This window comes from Otolemur garnettii, unplaced genomic scaffold, assembly GCF_000181295.1.
Source record: "Otolemur garnettii isolate 467f Iridium unplaced genomic scaffold, OtoGar3 scaffold00180, whole genome shotgun sequence".
NCBI classification, from domain to species: domain Eukaryota; kingdom Metazoa; phylum Chordata; class Mammalia; order Primates; family Galagidae; genus Otolemur; species Otolemur garnettii.
The window spans coordinates 3053588-3069236 of NW_003852575.1; the positions used below are offsets into that span (position 1 = coordinate 3053588).

Sequence of the window (15649 nt, forward strand, 5' to 3'; positions counted from 1 at the left end):
CCCAGGAGTTGGAGGTTGCTGTGAGCTGTAATGCCACGGCACTCTGCCCAGGGGGACAGCTTGAGGCTCTGTCTCAAAAAAAAAAAAAACTACTTTGAGATATCATCTAACTCCAGTAAGATTAGCCCACATCACAGAATCCCAAAACCAGAGATGTTGGTGTGGATGTGGAGAAAAGGGAACACTTCTACACGGATGTGGAGAAAAGGGAACACTTCTACACTGTTGGCGTAATGTAAACTAATACGTTCCTTTTGGAAAAATGTTTGGAGAACACTAAGAGATCTAAAAATAGACCTGCCATTCGATCCTACAACTTCTCTACTAGGTATATATCCAGAAGACCAATACTCACATTATAACAAAGATATGTATATCAGAATGTTTATTGCAGCTCAATTCATAATTGCTAAGTCATGGAAGAAGCCTAAATGCCCATCGACCCATGAATGGATTAATAAATTGTGGTATATGTACACCATGGAATATTATGCAGCCTTAAAGAAAGATGAAGACTTTACCTCCTTCATGTTTACATGGATGGAGCTAGAACATACTGTTCTTAGCTAAGTATCTCAAGAATGGAAGAAAAAGTATCCAATGTACTCAGTCTTACTATGAAACCAATTTACAGCTTTCATATGAAAACTATAACCCAACTATAGCCCAAGAAGAAGGGGATAGGGGCGAGGGAGGAGAGGGGAGGAGGGAAGATGGGTGGAGGGAGAGTAAGTGGTGGGACCACACCTACGGTGCATCTTACAAGGGTACATGTGAAATTTACTAGGTGTAGAATATAAACGTCTTAACACAAGAACTAAGGAAATGCCGTGAAGGCTATGTTAACCAGTTTGATGAAAATATTTCAAATTGTATATAAAACTAGCACGTTGTACCCCATGATTGCATTAATGTACACACAGCTATGATTTAATTTAAAAAAAAGGGGGGTCTATTACACAACATGGTGACTAGAGCTAATAACTGTGTATTGTATTCTTGGAAAGCCTAAGATACTAAGTGTTCTCACCACAAAAGTCATTAACTAGATAACATAATGCATACGTCCAACTGATGTATGACTCACATTTATAAACGAAGGCCATAACAGGTAATAAGTAAATGTACCTGTTCCAACTTACACACAAATTCAATTTAAGAACAAACCTACAGAAATGATCTCATTCATAACTTGAGGCTTGGCTATATAATTTTATCTGCCAATTAAAAAAAAAAGAAGAATAGGTCCTCCTTGTCCAATCTCAATATTTCCCAGACTCCTAAATGACATTTTTGTCCTATCTGTCTTGAATGTCTAATTTTCTCAAAAATTATTTAAGTAATGTACAATTATAAATAAATAAGATATTTTTCTCACCGAAATACCACCTACGGTCATATATTAAATTGCCTTACATCTGCGATCTCCTTCTGGATTCTCTGTTCTGGTCCACTAACTTACCAATTTAGTCCTATATGCATACCGTATTGGTTTGATTAAAGTAGTGTCACACTATCTTTCTGACATTTGGTGAGGCAAATGCCCTCTAAAGTTTTAGTCTTTTTTTTTCATTCTTTCTTAGCTATTTGTCAGCATTCATTCTATCAAACAAAGCTGAGATTGCATCTAATTAAAAATACACACATAGAGCTTCAGTTGCACAATTGGTTAGCATATGGTACTGACAAAAACACACACACACACCCTTAATGGGATTCGAACTGGAAGTTAAATTGTCATGTTAATTATTTATTTTTTTTTGCAGTTTTTGGCTGGGATTGGGTTTGAACCCGCCACCTCTGGCACATGGGGCCAGCGCCCTACTCTTTTGAGCCACAGGTGTGGCCCTGTGTTAATTTTTAGAATGTGATACATGTTCCCTTGTGTTCAGAACTTGTTACCTTCAACAAGACTTTCTACTCTTCTTCTTAAAGGCCCTGTACATTTCTTATTAAATTCATTAATAACTAACTAACTAAATAAATAAATTGCACTGTGGATGGCATATCCTCTTTCCATTTCTAAGTACTTACTGCTAACATAGAGAAAAAGATAAGATTTTCATGTATTTCACAATATCCAACCACTTTATCAAATTATTTTTTTAATCAGTAGTTTTTTTTTAGAGACAGAGTCTCACTTTATTGCCCTTGGTAGTGTGCTGTGGCGTCAGAACTCACAGCAAGCTCCAGCTCTTGGGCTTAGATGATTCTCTTGCCTTAGTCTCCTGAGTAGCTAGAACTACAGGTGTCCGCCACAATGCCCAGCTATTTTTTTCCTGCAGTTTGGCTGGGGTGGGGTTCGAACTCGCCACCCTCGGTATATGGGGCCGGCGCCCTACTCACTGAACCACAGGCACTGCCAATCAGTAGTATTTTTTAAATCTCTCAAATTTTCTAGAAATATAATCCTACCACAGATAGGAAGTTTATCTCTTCCTTTCCAATCTTTATAATTTCATTTTCCTGCTCTCCTATACCTACAAGCACCACAGAGAACAATAACTGATAGCAGGCACCTACCTGGTACCTTATTTTAACTAAAAATATGTTTAGAGTTGTTTAGAGTTGTTTAGAGTTGTTTACTGAACAACTTTAATAATAAACTTTTGGTAAATACTTATTCTTGGTCCAGAGACTCCCTGAGCCAAAGTTATTCCCGTTCCCCAGTGGTCCAAAGACTAACCCATACAGAGGTTTGTATCATCCATGCCCTTCTTGGACCCTCCCTGGCCCAGCTTGGCTGGGACTCTTAGTGACAAAGCTGACCTGTGCCCCCTCCTATTAGGCCCAACCCTGGGTTATGTCATTGTCTTTATACATAGGATGGTTCAAGAACCATGAAGATTAGCAGATTCTTCTCGAGAATACTCTGGCCACAATGCTGCCCAGCCTTAATCTTGTTGGGCTTAGTCTCTTGGCACCTAGAGATAATCAACCTATCTTGTGCTTGCTAATTTGTTGACTTCTCAGATTTGACCACTGGTCCCCCTCCCCCGAAGTTAGTCCAACCAAAGCTGTCCTGTGTCTAATCCTGCCACAACAGGTTGCTTCGTTCTTAAAGAGAATAAAAACAATAAAGGAATCTTATCTTTGGTGTTAAAATCATCAATCTAGCAAAAAAAAAAGCACTCCTAAAAAGCTTAAGTAGTAAAATTTTTAAAAGTTAAATTTATCAGGGCCAGGTACAGTGGCTCACACCCGAAATCCCAGCATTTGGGAGGCTAATTGCCTGAGCTCACGAGTTCAAGACTAGCCTATGCCAGAGCAAGACCCTATGGCAAAAAAAAAAAAGCAGCCAGGTTTTGTGGCAGGCGCCTGTAGTCCAGCTACTTGGGAGGCTGAAGCAAGAGAACTGCATAAGCCCATGAGTTTGAGGTTGCTTTGAGCTGTGACAAGGTTGACAAAGTGAGACGCTCTCTCAAACAAAAGAAAGAAAAACATTCAATTCATCTAAGAGATAATACCTATCACTTTAATCAAATCACTTGGAAATCTTTTTAAAATTCCAAAAGCCAGGCTACCCATCCCAGACCAATTAAACTACAATCTCTGGGGTACAGGTACTAGTATCTTTCTGCAGCTTCCCTGGAAGTTCCAATGTATAGGCAAGTTAGGGACCACTGCTCCGATCAGAGGTCAATGAACTGAAAAGACGCATCACAAAACTAGAGTCCAACATTCCCACTTTGCCATCACGCCCTTAAATCAAACACTGTGAAACGTACCCGGTGTGAGGAGTAAAGAGCCATCGGGAGTAAAACTGAGTCTACGAAAGAATGATTTCATGCTGTCATCATGAAACATCCGGTAACTTCTTGCCTGGTGCATACAAAGTTTAAACATTAGTTCAGATCTTTACACTCATGATAAAGGCTTACCAATTTCTATGCTTCTGGATGTTTTGCCTTACATGTCATTTGTTATTGACATGATAATAAATCAAACTAAAACATACTAAAAATCAAATAACCATGCAAGACTGCAAGATTAATCATTTGTGAAAACTGATCACCCATTTTTGCTAAGTAAAGATGTGTGTATATATTTATATATGTGGGGGGGTCTATAATTTTTTAAAACTCTGTTAAAAACACACCATAATGTCAGTAGTCGTTTGTCTGAGGAGTGAGATGAGGGAGACAGTGGGAAGATGATTAGGAGACCTATGCTCTTGACCTGTGTGTACATATTTAGAACTTCCAACTGAATGCACACTTTTTGAAAAGAAAATAAGGATTATTAAACTGGTAATCATATATAACCTTTTCAAACAACATTTCTTGAACACTTTGTATAGAAAGTTCTTACTATCATTTATTCACTGGTAACATTAAACATTTAATTCTCAAGAACTGAAGGCAGCCGGCATTAGTTACTGTCCCCACTTAACTAATGTGAACTCATAGCACCGTCAGCTCATAGCTCACACTGCCTCACCCAGGTACTGTCAGACTGGATTTGTGCCAAGTCTCTTTTTGCTCCTACATTCACCTAAGTGCCTGCCTTAGTTGTTTTGATTCCTCTAGAACCAGAGTCTTATTTCCATTTGCCAATTCTGTCAAAGTGCAAAGTCCTAGCCAGGTGTGGTTGCTCACATGTGTAATCCTAGCACTCTGGTAGGCCAAGGTGGGTAGCTTGCCAGAGCTCAGGAGTTCCAGACCAGCTTAAGCAAGAGCGAGACCACCTCTACTAAAAATAGGAAAATTACCTGGGCATTGTGGTGGGCATCTGTAGTCCCAACTACTGGGGAGGCTGAGGTAAGAGGATTGCCTGAGCTCAGGAGTTTAAAGTTGCTATGAGTTAGGCTGATGCCATAGCATTGTAACCAGGGTGACTGAGTTAGACTGTCTCAAAAAAAAAAAAAGTGCAAAGTCCATCCTCTGCCTAAACACTCACCCTCTGGCTGAGTCTCTGTTGTCTGCTACCAGAGTTCTCTATTTACCTGCCAAGATGGTACACTGCCTGCTGCCAGACACCTACAATGCTCAATTCATCTGCCTTCTGCTGCCAAGTGCAGGGATCATACCAAATCAGGGGAGAGTGACCTCACTACACCTGGGAATCATGGAGGCCCTGCCTGCCTCAAGCCAACTGCTTCTCACCACTGATGATAGCACAGGCACCCACACTTGCAATGATTTCCAGGTCATTCTGCAGCACAGCCAAGCACACCATCCTCTATCATCAGCTCTTCCCCAGTCCCTGGACACCCCCTTTACCACAAAGACAAGCCCATCACCTTCCTATAGTCCAGGAATCCAATTCTAGAGGCCAGTCATCCAGCAGCAGGGGTATAGGAGCTCATGACTTCCTAAGTCTCAAAGTACTGCTGCAAGACAATGTCAAAATATTTCATACCTCTCCTTCAGCCCCTATTCCAGACAGCATCTTTGAAACATTAAAAGCCACACGTTTCTTCTGCATGCTGTACACACGTAGCACTCTGAAAAACAAAAACAAAAAATCCCAGGTCTGATTTACAACTTCAAGTAAATGAATTATGTTTCACACAAAAACAATCTACGGCTAACACTGAAGACTACCTAAACAATTTTCAGCCCACAAAACTATTTACCAACAATGTTCAGACTTAACTAAGTAATTAGTTAAATTACTAAAAAGACAAATAACAACAACCTAAAGAGTAAAATGTCAACTAAAATTTTTTTCATTGAATGTTTTGACTGCTAAATAAGACATACTTCAGGCTCAGCCTTACTTTTTAGGTCTTGGACATTTGGTTTAGTTTGTTACAACTACAGTGAAGTTCATTTTGTGATTTGAAAGAGTAAGGAAAGCACCAGTAGGCCAGTTTTGTTCTTGAGAAGTAGTATTACTTCCATTAACTAATCACTCTTTTACTCCTGATTGCCTGACTAAAACATACATATCAGAAAATAAATGGCATGTAGAATACAATAGAAGATTCTATGAAAAATAAACACTAAGTCTTCCATATTGCTTTTATTCCAGGTCTATCTTAAATTCAATGTCTTAATTAAAAGTAGTTGGATAAATATTCAAAAGAACAGGCTTGGCACTTATAGCTCAAGCAGCTAAGGTGCCAGCCACATACACCAGAGCTGGTGGGTTCGAATCCTGCCAAACAACAATGACAACTACAACCAAAAAATAGCCAGGCATTGTGGCGGGCACCTGTAGTCCCAGCTATCTGGGATGCTGACACAAGAGAATCGCTTAAGCCCAGGAGTTGGAGTTTGCTGTGAGCTGTGATGCACAGCACTCTACCAAGGGCAACAAAATGAGACTCTGTCTCAAAAAAAAAAAAATTACTCTGTTATGTAATACACTTGACATTCTTGATAATTTTTTAACTCTTTGTTCCAAGAACACAATTAAATGCAACTATACCAGTAACATACCAATAAGGCTTCCTTTCAGAAAAGCCAAAAAGTATTTATTTTTATATCAATTTAAATGAAGTCATTAAAATCACAGTATCAGTAAACTACAATCAAAAACTGAAATAATTAGTCCAAACCTCTTCTTGATTAAGCCACATTCATAAAAGATTTTTTAAGTTTCCTGTGAAATGAAATGTATTTCAAAGTTGATTTAATTTCAGAAAGCTCTTTCTACTTATTTACCTATTCAATAAAGATTTAACAAGTATTAACTTTGTGTAAGGCACTTGCCCTCATTAGCTTCTAACTTCTTTTTTTTTTTTTTTTTTTTTTTGAGACAGAGTCTCAAGCTGTCACCCTGGGTAGAGTGCTGTGGCATCACAGCTCACTGCAACCTCCAACTCCTGGGCTTAAGCGATTCTCTTGCCTCTGCCTCCCAAGTAGCTGGGACTACAGGTGCCCACTACAACACCTATTTTTTGGTTGTAGTTGTCATTGTTGTTTTAACTGGCCCAGCCAGCCTCAGTGTATGTGGCCAGCAGCCTACCTACTGAGCTACGGGTGCTGCCCTGCTTCCAACTTCTTATTATGTTGTAATATGTTGTATACTCACATGTTAAAAACAAGAACAAAAAAAATCAAAGCTAAACTATGATAAATCTTGGTTACATTGGGATAAAAATAATTCTGCAGAGGATTCTAAGAAAATACAAAGACAGTTTGCCAAATACTCAAGTACCTGTCGCAGCTCAGAGTAGCAACATACTGACCCAAAGGATCCCAGGTTACTCCTTGTACATAACTTTTATGTTCATTAAAAATTGATATCTTTTGTCCTACGAAAAAAGCACACAAAGGTATTACAAAAGCTACTTGGTAAATGTCATAAAGTACAACTTAAACACTGTTCCCTATATACTGTTTATCCCTCAGCTGGCAGTACCTGAGAAGCTCTGTATGTGCAAACCCCGTGTCAGGCCCTGAGAGCAGATGACTTCATACAGTCCCACCCCGAGGGCTCCCAGATCAAACCCTTGTCAGCAGACCCAGGAGGAGGGGCGCTGATAAGGCAGGGTGCACGGCTGAGAGGACCTCAGTTCACTCCTCCAGGTTAGCAGGATGAAGAAGGGACCAGGGAATGAGGAGGAAAAGGCATCCCAAGAAAGTTCGTGAGGTGAAAATAGCTCCACACAGCAAATCTGGAGCAGTGAGAAGGGACAGAACTGCTATAGGGTAAGGTGGAGGGCAGAGGAGGGCAGGTGAAAGGGAAAGGTAGGGGAAGGGGAAAGGGGGAGGGGAGAATACTCCAGAGACCTGTGCATAAGGAAAAGCTCTGGACTGAAAGGAACACTAAGCTCAGAAGTGATCTGCATTGTAGAGACGAAGCTTAGGTTTACAACAGATGGTGAGGTGATGCAGCAGGCCAGGTGGAAGATGACAAGGCCTGACCAGAGTGATGGCTGCAAGGACAAAAGAGGGACCTCAGGGGAATGTTTAGCAGGAAAACCAGATGGAAAGAAAGCATCAGGATAAAAAGAGGAGTTATGAGGCCTCTTTAAAAAGCAAACGACAAAGCCCTCCTCTCTAAGGAGGCACCTTGCTCACTTCACCAGCCCCTCACCTTCCGTTCCCATAGAACACTGCAACATGGTGGTCACTCCCTATAGCCCACTTCACTGCTCACCCTCAAGCTGCCAGTGACCCACCTGTATAAAATCAACCAACATGTGTCAGCCTACCTACACCCCAACCCCACACCCTGGATGGCATTCCTCTCTCCTTGAAATGTCCAGAAAATCTGCCAGGAACAGGGTGGATGGACTTGAGAAAAGGGCTTGAGGAGACCCAGGTGGTGGGAAGTAGCTGCTAGGGAAGGGGAGGGGCAGGACCCTGACAAGTGAATGGGAGGCAGGAGAAGTCACAGACACCCCATCTGAGGTTGGTAAGGATGAATTCATAATGGCCCAATCTGCAGGGCTGAGGGTTTTTAATCAGAAAATTAAAAGATACACTGTAACATGGGTCCCGCCCTGGGCTTTGTCTTGGTGGGTAAAATGGAAGAAAAGGGGTCAGAGGGGACTTTGTTGGCACAGGACCATGAAGGGGTCGGAGGGGACTTTGTAGGCACAGGACCATGAAGGGGTCGGAGGGGACTTTGTTGGCACAGGACCATGGTGGAGCAAGCTAGGGAGGAAACACAACAGAGGCCAGGGGGCTGACAGACCAGGAGACACAGGAGTTGGTGCAGAATGTGTGGCTCTGGGCAGCACCTGTGGCTCAAAGGAGTAGGGTGCTGGCCCCATATGCTGGTTCAAACCCAGCCCCGGCCAAAAACTGAAAAAGAAAAAAAAAAGTGTGGCTCTGGGAAGAAGAGTGTGAGGAAGGTGTCAGAAAACTGCCTGTGGTTCTGGCAAAGGAGCATTATGTCTGCCTGAGACTGACTGAACCTGATAGAGCAGTTAAAATGACAAAGGTCTCGGATCTGGCCTGATTTCCAGACACCCTGCTAAAACTGCTCCCCCCACAGCATTCTTAACCCTGGGATATAGCACCAACATGCACCTAGTTGCCAAAAATCTTGGAATTATGGCCCATCTGTCAGCCAATCCTGTCAGTTCTTTCTTTAAATTATGTCTCAAATGAACCTTCTCCACTCTTCTGTTATGGCCTGAGTCCAAGCCCCAACCAATCCTTCCCCCTGAGTTAGGGCACACCACTGACAGCTCCCCTGCCATCCCCCTCTCCTACTGCCTGTGTGCCATATGCCACCCAGAGACATGCCTGTAAGAGATAAACAAAATCCCAAAACTCAATTATTGAAAACCCTTCCATGGCAACCTAACACACTCAGGATAAAATCTAAACTCCTTCCCATGGCCCACAGCCTGGATGATCAGACCCTTGCTTCCTCCTTGGTCTCAGGTGCTCACACTGACCCCTCATTTATTCCATGCATTCTCATTCTCAGATGCATAAGTGACTCCTGCACAGGACAGAAAGTGCTTCCCCTGAGCGACACCCACGGCTTGTCCGTCACTTCATCTGGGTCTCTGCTCAGATGCCAAATGCTCAGAGCTTTCCATGAGAGCCCTTCGTGTGCCCACTTGATGTCATGTCCATGGTGTTTTTATCTGCCAGCCCCAGTACAATATAGCCATTTTGTTCCTATTGTTTCCAGCACCACAGTAGCACCCAGTACACTGGTGATGTTCAAGGTCATTACAATTGGTATAACAGGTTACTGGATGGATTATCCACACAGACATTGAAATTATCCAGGAAATGCCCAAATTGGGGCTAGACAGTGACGCTAGTCCTCCATGTTGCCAGAATGCTAGGGACTGAATAGAAAGAGTATGGCCAGAGACAAGGCAGGACAGAGGGATGGCATGGAACTAACAAGAACAGAGACTTTCTAAGTGAATGAAAATGGGATCAGCACAGTGTTGATGTGGCAGCAAACGCCACCTACACTTCCCAACTTCCAGTCTGGGCATTTGGGTTGTGGGAGAATTACCTGCAAGAATTCTGGCATCGGATAAAATGATTAAGAACTAGCCACTATTAGCTTTTGGCATTTTGCTGCTATTTGTGTATCATTTTAACTTTTTGAATGTCTACTGTCTCCCCAACTAGAGAACAGAATGTTCTAGCAGCAGAATGTCCTTGGCTTACCTTGGTCTCCTAAAATAGAAACCTGATCCATCTACCCCCAACAACCAGCACACAATGCCCTAGTAATTATAAACGACATTAATCTTGCTGAGACCCTAAGCTCCATGAAGGCAGGGATCATGCCTGTCCTGTCTGTATCCCCAGCCTAGTGGGACCTGCCTACCTCCCCACCAGTGCTAAATCTCTTATACGCTCACTGAGGCCCTAAAAACTAAGTTGGATCCATGGCATATGGGATTAATCCCCATCCTGTTGAGCCAACAACCTATTTTAGCTCACTAACGCTAAGTTTTTGTGTTGTTTTTAAAGTTAAAGCACATTAGTTTTTTGTTTTTTGGGGTTTTTTTGAGACAGAGTCTTATTTTGTTGCCCTTGGCAGAGTATCATGGCATCATACTTCACAGCAATCTCAAACTATTGGGCTTAAGCAATTCTCTTGCCTCGGCCTCCCAAGTAGCTGGGACTACAGGCACCCACCACAATGGCCAGCTATTTTAGAGATAAGGTCTCCCTCTGGCTCAGGCTGGTCTCAAACTCCTGAGCTCAGGCAATCCACCTGCATTCCCCCACAGTGCTAAGATTACAGGCGTCAGCCACCTTGCCCAGTCCATGTTAGCCTTTTAAAGATACTTAGAATATTCCCTCCTACTGATAATAACAAAAAAAATCACCTACCTTTACTGACATCCCATATGATGGCTGTGTTATCCACAGAGGCAGAAGCTAATAAATTACCATTAGTTGCCCAGCAAATGTCATATATATCTTCTAAATGGCCCCTAGAATCCAAAGATAAACAGGAAAAAAAAGCAATTTTTGACTTAAAAATGGAAAAGTTATTAAAAATTTAAAGGCAAACTCAGAGACCATGCATTAAAATAATATTCCAGAAATTTCCACTGGAACTATAACTAGCTATAAATAACTCTTAAGGACTATCCCTGTATCTTTAAAACAGATTCATTTTTACTAAGGAAAATTTTCTTTTCTTTTCTTCTCTTTTATTATTTTTGAGACAGAGCCTCAAGCTGTTGCCCTGGGTAGAGTACCATGGCATCACAGCTCACAGCAACCTCCAACTCCTGGGCTCAAGCAATTCTGCCTCCGTCTCCCAAGTAGCTGGGACGACAAGCACCCACCGCAACGCCCAGCTCTTTTTTGGTCGCAGCAGTCATTGTTGTTTAGCGGGTCCGGGCTGGATTTGAACCTGTCAGCTCAGGGGTATGTGGCTGGCGCCTTAGCTGCTTGAGCCACAGGCGCTGAGCCTACGGATAATTTTATAACAGAAACTAAAAATATCCATTTTGACTGTTTTTAATCCTTTAAAACTATTGTCTTATGACTCATAGAAATAAGTTTTTTCATTTTTGTTTTTGTTGTTTTGTTAAGACAGAATATCACTTTGTTGCCCAAGCTATAGTGTCCCAGCATCAATCTAGCTCACAGCAACCTCAAACTTCTGGGTTCAAGTGATCCTCCTGCCACAGCCTCCCCAGAAGTTAAGACTACAGGTGCCTACCATAATCCCCAGCTAATTTTTCTATTTTTAGCAGAGTTGGGGTTTCTATTTGCTCAGGCTGGTCTTGAACTCCTGAGCTCAAATGATCCTCTTGCCTCAGCCCAGAGTACTAGGATTATAGGTGTGAGCCACCTTGCCCAACCAGAAATAAAATTTTTAAGTAAGATACAAAAGTCAGAGGGAAGCTGAGGGGCTGAGATGGGTGGATTGCTTGAACTCAGGAGTTCAAGACCAGCCTGAGCAAGAGAGAGACCCCATCTCTACTAAAAGTAGAAAAACTGAGGCAAGAAAATCATTTGAGCCCAAGAGTTTGAGGTTGCTCTGAGCTATGATGATGCTATGGCATTCTACTCAAAGTGACAAAGTTGAGATTCTGTCTCAAAAAAAACCACAAAAGTTGTATCAATGTATAAAGTTATGATTTAATAAAACATAATTAATTAAAAAAAAAGTCAAAGGGCAGGGTAGGCATAGTGCCTCACCCTTATAATCTCTGCACTTTGGGAGGCTAAGGCAGGAGGATCATTTGAGGTCAGGAGTTCAAGACCAACCTGGGAAACACATTGAGACTGTCTCAAAAAAAAAGGATATTCCACTTAATATACTCTGATGGTAAAGAGAAATTATTTCTATGACCCCCAGTTACCTCAGGGTTTTTATGACAGCCCAGTTCTCCTTATTCATCTGAGCCTCCTCCTCATCCTGGAAGGCAATCTGCTCTGGTTCCTTGTTGTCATTCACCTTCCACAGCAGGATGACAGCATCTGTGGAGGGACGCAGTTAAAAATGAGACAAGCTGCACCACACACTCCACCATTCCTGAATTTTTAGGTTTTTAACAACACTTAGATTGTTCAATGGACACAAGAGTCACATGATTTACTTCTATGAATGTGAACAGAAAAAGTAGGTCTGCCTTATAAACTAAAACTCCAAAATCGAATCACAGATGAGAGCTATACAAAGTCACGTTACACAGAAGGGGCCCCAAGCCATCAAAATGCCACTGCAAAGTGCCTGGCTATATTAACAAATCTAAAGGCATATAACCTATAAATAAACAGGAAAAAAAAATTAAAAAACAGAAAAAGAACAAAAAGCCACCAATACAAAGTTGGCAAACCGTTCCTAGAGGAATAACCTTTAGCAAGTCATTTAATGTCTTGAGGCCTGTTTCCTCACTTCCTCACAGCACTGTTGTGAGGCTTAAATGGATCAATTTGGGTAAAGCAACACATTAAGCTCCATATCAGTATTAACTATCAATGTCATAACAGACACATCAGATACTTAGCCTGATGTCACCAACTGTCTGAGTCTGCTAATTCCCCACATTCTGACTCCACACTTACCATGTAACCTTCTCACCATGGCGTGGCTTTCCTTTTAGGAATGTCCACAGGAGAGTGAACGAACAGGTTGTATGGACATATATATTTCAGTTCTAAATTAACCAGACTCCTGGCTGCACATATTAGCACGGGAACTTGGTTAAGATGAGCTTGGCTCTGACAGGTGCAAACTCTCAGTGGTTTCTAGGCCTTCAAGGCTCAAGGACTTTGTAAAATGAGGGCTGTCACTTGCAACGTCATGAGAGACAGCCTGTGGCCACCCTCAGGTCACCTTCCCACTCCTCACCTTTCCCTCTGTGTGAGTGCACACACACACACACATCATGGCACTGAACTCAACCAGGTCACTTTTCCTCCTCTGCAAGCAAAAACTGAGATTTCTGTTTCATTTTGGTTTCTAGACTGTTTTGAAGTATAGTAAAAAGGTTTACTTTTTCTGCACAGACAGAAAATATGAATTAATCCACTCCAATCAAACAAATACAAATTACAAAGCCATTCGTTAAAGAATACTCCTGAAGCCAATTCATTACCTAATTACAAAGAGACAGGGTACCAACTGTGATCACCACAGATACTAAAGTAACAACCACATAAGACCAGAACAGTCTTACAGAAATGACAAGCATCTTTCCTGTCTCCAAACCAGCCAGGTGGGAAAAGAGCTATTTTCAAATAGGTCTTCTCAGTTTAGTATTGCTGCCCTCCATCCCCTCTTTTTAACACACCTCCCGGAACAAAATTTTAGCAAACTGACTCTCTAAGAGAGTCAGCTGTACCTAAAATAAAAAGGTACATGCAGCTCAAATCTCATGATTTGACATGAGACATACAGGTATCTAGTTTCTAGAGAATTTCTGAAGCACAGCAATACTCACCATCTCCTCCTGATGCTAAAATGTCCCCAGTTGGAGAAAAACGCACAACATTGACCGCCTTAGTATGTCGAACAAGGTTGGACAAAAATTCCACTATGGCTTTTCCATCTGGTCCTTTTTCTACCTTCCAGATCTGTTGATACCAAAACCTTCACTCAAAACCATGCAGCACCTACTATTTTGTTCCTACTAAAACAGTACTATGCTCACCTTCAGGAAGACAACTGAGGTTTTCTTTTGAAATGTAAAATGAAGGAACCTCTCCTACCTATAACATAACTCAACAGAGTCCCACTGTCTGCTGTCATCCCTACTTCTTTTGCAGTTTGTTCTCAACTTTCCTAATGCTGCCACCCTTTAATATAGTTCCTCATGTTGTGGTGACCCCCCAACTGTAAAATTATTTTCGTTGCTACTTCATAACTATAATTTTGCTACTGTTATGAATCGTAATGTAAATATCTCATACACAGGATGGTCTTAGGCGACCGCTGTGAAAGGGTCATTCAACAAGGGTTTGCGACCCACAGGTTGAGAACCGCCGTTCTAGAGCAAAGTGTTACCCAATAGGAACCCAGATCCGGATTCTAAAGCAAAGGGCACAGTTATGACAGTCTCCAGAATATTACTCAGAGAGACAGCAGCACTCTTTACTTTCATCATTCACCCGAGGCCCTGAGAATTTAGCATTCTGAGATAGATGACAAAGTATTTGGGTTTGTTGACAGTTTTAAATAAAAGGATGACAACTGCTGCTTCAAGTCACAGCTCCCACATACCCTGACGGCGGTGTCCACGCCAGTGGACGCCAGCCTGTGCGTCCTCCCGGCAGCCCCATGCTGGAAGTCCAGGCTGTACACCGGCTCCTTGTTGTGCCAGGCTATCTCGCACGTGATGACTTTCATACTCCTAGGTCTCGAAGGGGCAAAGAAGTCGGGCAGCGTTCTTTTGCTAACGACAGAGGAAAGCTGCAAAATGCTGGTAATGAAATAACAGTCGCACAGCAGCAAAGGGTTATTGAGCGCTAAGAGCCCGGCACCCCGCAAACTGCTAAAACGCACGCCAGTACACGGAAGCGACGATAATGGGGCCGCCCGATGGTAACATGCGAGATGGTAACATCTCGCCAGCTCAGTCTAAAAGGCTCCTTGAGACGTGGTTTGCACGATTTCACGATTCCCCTGCTTCACGCAGAAAGGCCAGGCGGAGACAATTCTGGGACCCCCGGCAAGCTCCACCTCCCGCCCCGGCTTAGTGGGGGCAGGGGACCGCTGGAAGAGCCGGAGGAGGGGCTCGGTAGAGGGAGGGGTGAGTGGGGCGCCTCCGGAAAGGGCTGCCCGAGCGGGAGGGGGGTCTTTTAGGAGGGAGGAGGGGTCTCACGGAGGACCACCTGGGAAGGGCCTGGGGCTGCGGGGCGAGAGGAGACCCTCACTTCCCAGGGACCCGTCATAGACCCGGAAAGCCGGGCCAGGGGATGGAGTGAGGAGGCCGCGCAGAGCCGGGGCCGCCCGGACGCACGCCTCTCCGAGCTGTCTAGGGCCCCAGCGGCCTTCCTTTAGCCTTCCCTCCCGCCCCTGCTGGGAGAACCGCAGGGCCGCCGGAGCCAGCCCTGGGAAGCCGTACCTGGAGGGACGCGGTCAGTCAGCAGCGTCTTCACCTCCCGCCACTGCGCGCGTAGCTTCCCGCGCGCCGCAGGCCCCGCCCAGTATGGGAGGGGCCCCAAGGACGCCCCGCCCCGCCCCGCCCGGCCGCCTCCCGCCGGCTACTTGATTTCTACCAGCCCGGAGCTGGGTGTTCAGCGATTCTCTCGGATTCCCTTCCTGATTCATTCTTTCGCCAGACTTTTACTGAGCATGT

At 43.4% G+C, this 15649-nt stretch overlaps 1 protein-coding gene across 1 annotated transcript in view; it reads right to left on the reverse strand.

The window, feature by feature from the left end:
• Window positions 1-15445, reverse strand: part of CHAF1B (chromatin assembly factor 1 subunit B) — a 32202-nt gene extending 16757 nt beyond the window's left edge. Inside the window, exons 1-8 of the mRNA XM_003800676.3 lie at window positions 15416-15445; window positions 14572-14760; window positions 13793-13925; window positions 12209-12326; window positions 10719-10822; window positions 7108-7204; window positions 5362-5446; window positions 3729-3822 (exon numbers count right to left, since the gene is read on the reverse strand). Coding sequence (XP_003800724.1) covers window positions 3729-3822; window positions 5362-5446; window positions 7108-7204; window positions 10719-10822; window positions 12209-12326; window positions 13793-13925; window positions 14572-14697 — 757 coding nt within the window. The 5' untranslated portion in view covers window positions 14698-14760; window positions 15416-15445. The remainder of the gene's footprint in view (window positions 1-3728; window positions 3823-5361; window positions 5447-7107; window positions 7205-10718; window positions 10823-12208; window positions 12327-13792; window positions 13926-14571; window positions 14761-15415) is intronic.
• Between the last annotated feature and the right edge of the window lie 204 nt (window positions 15446-15649).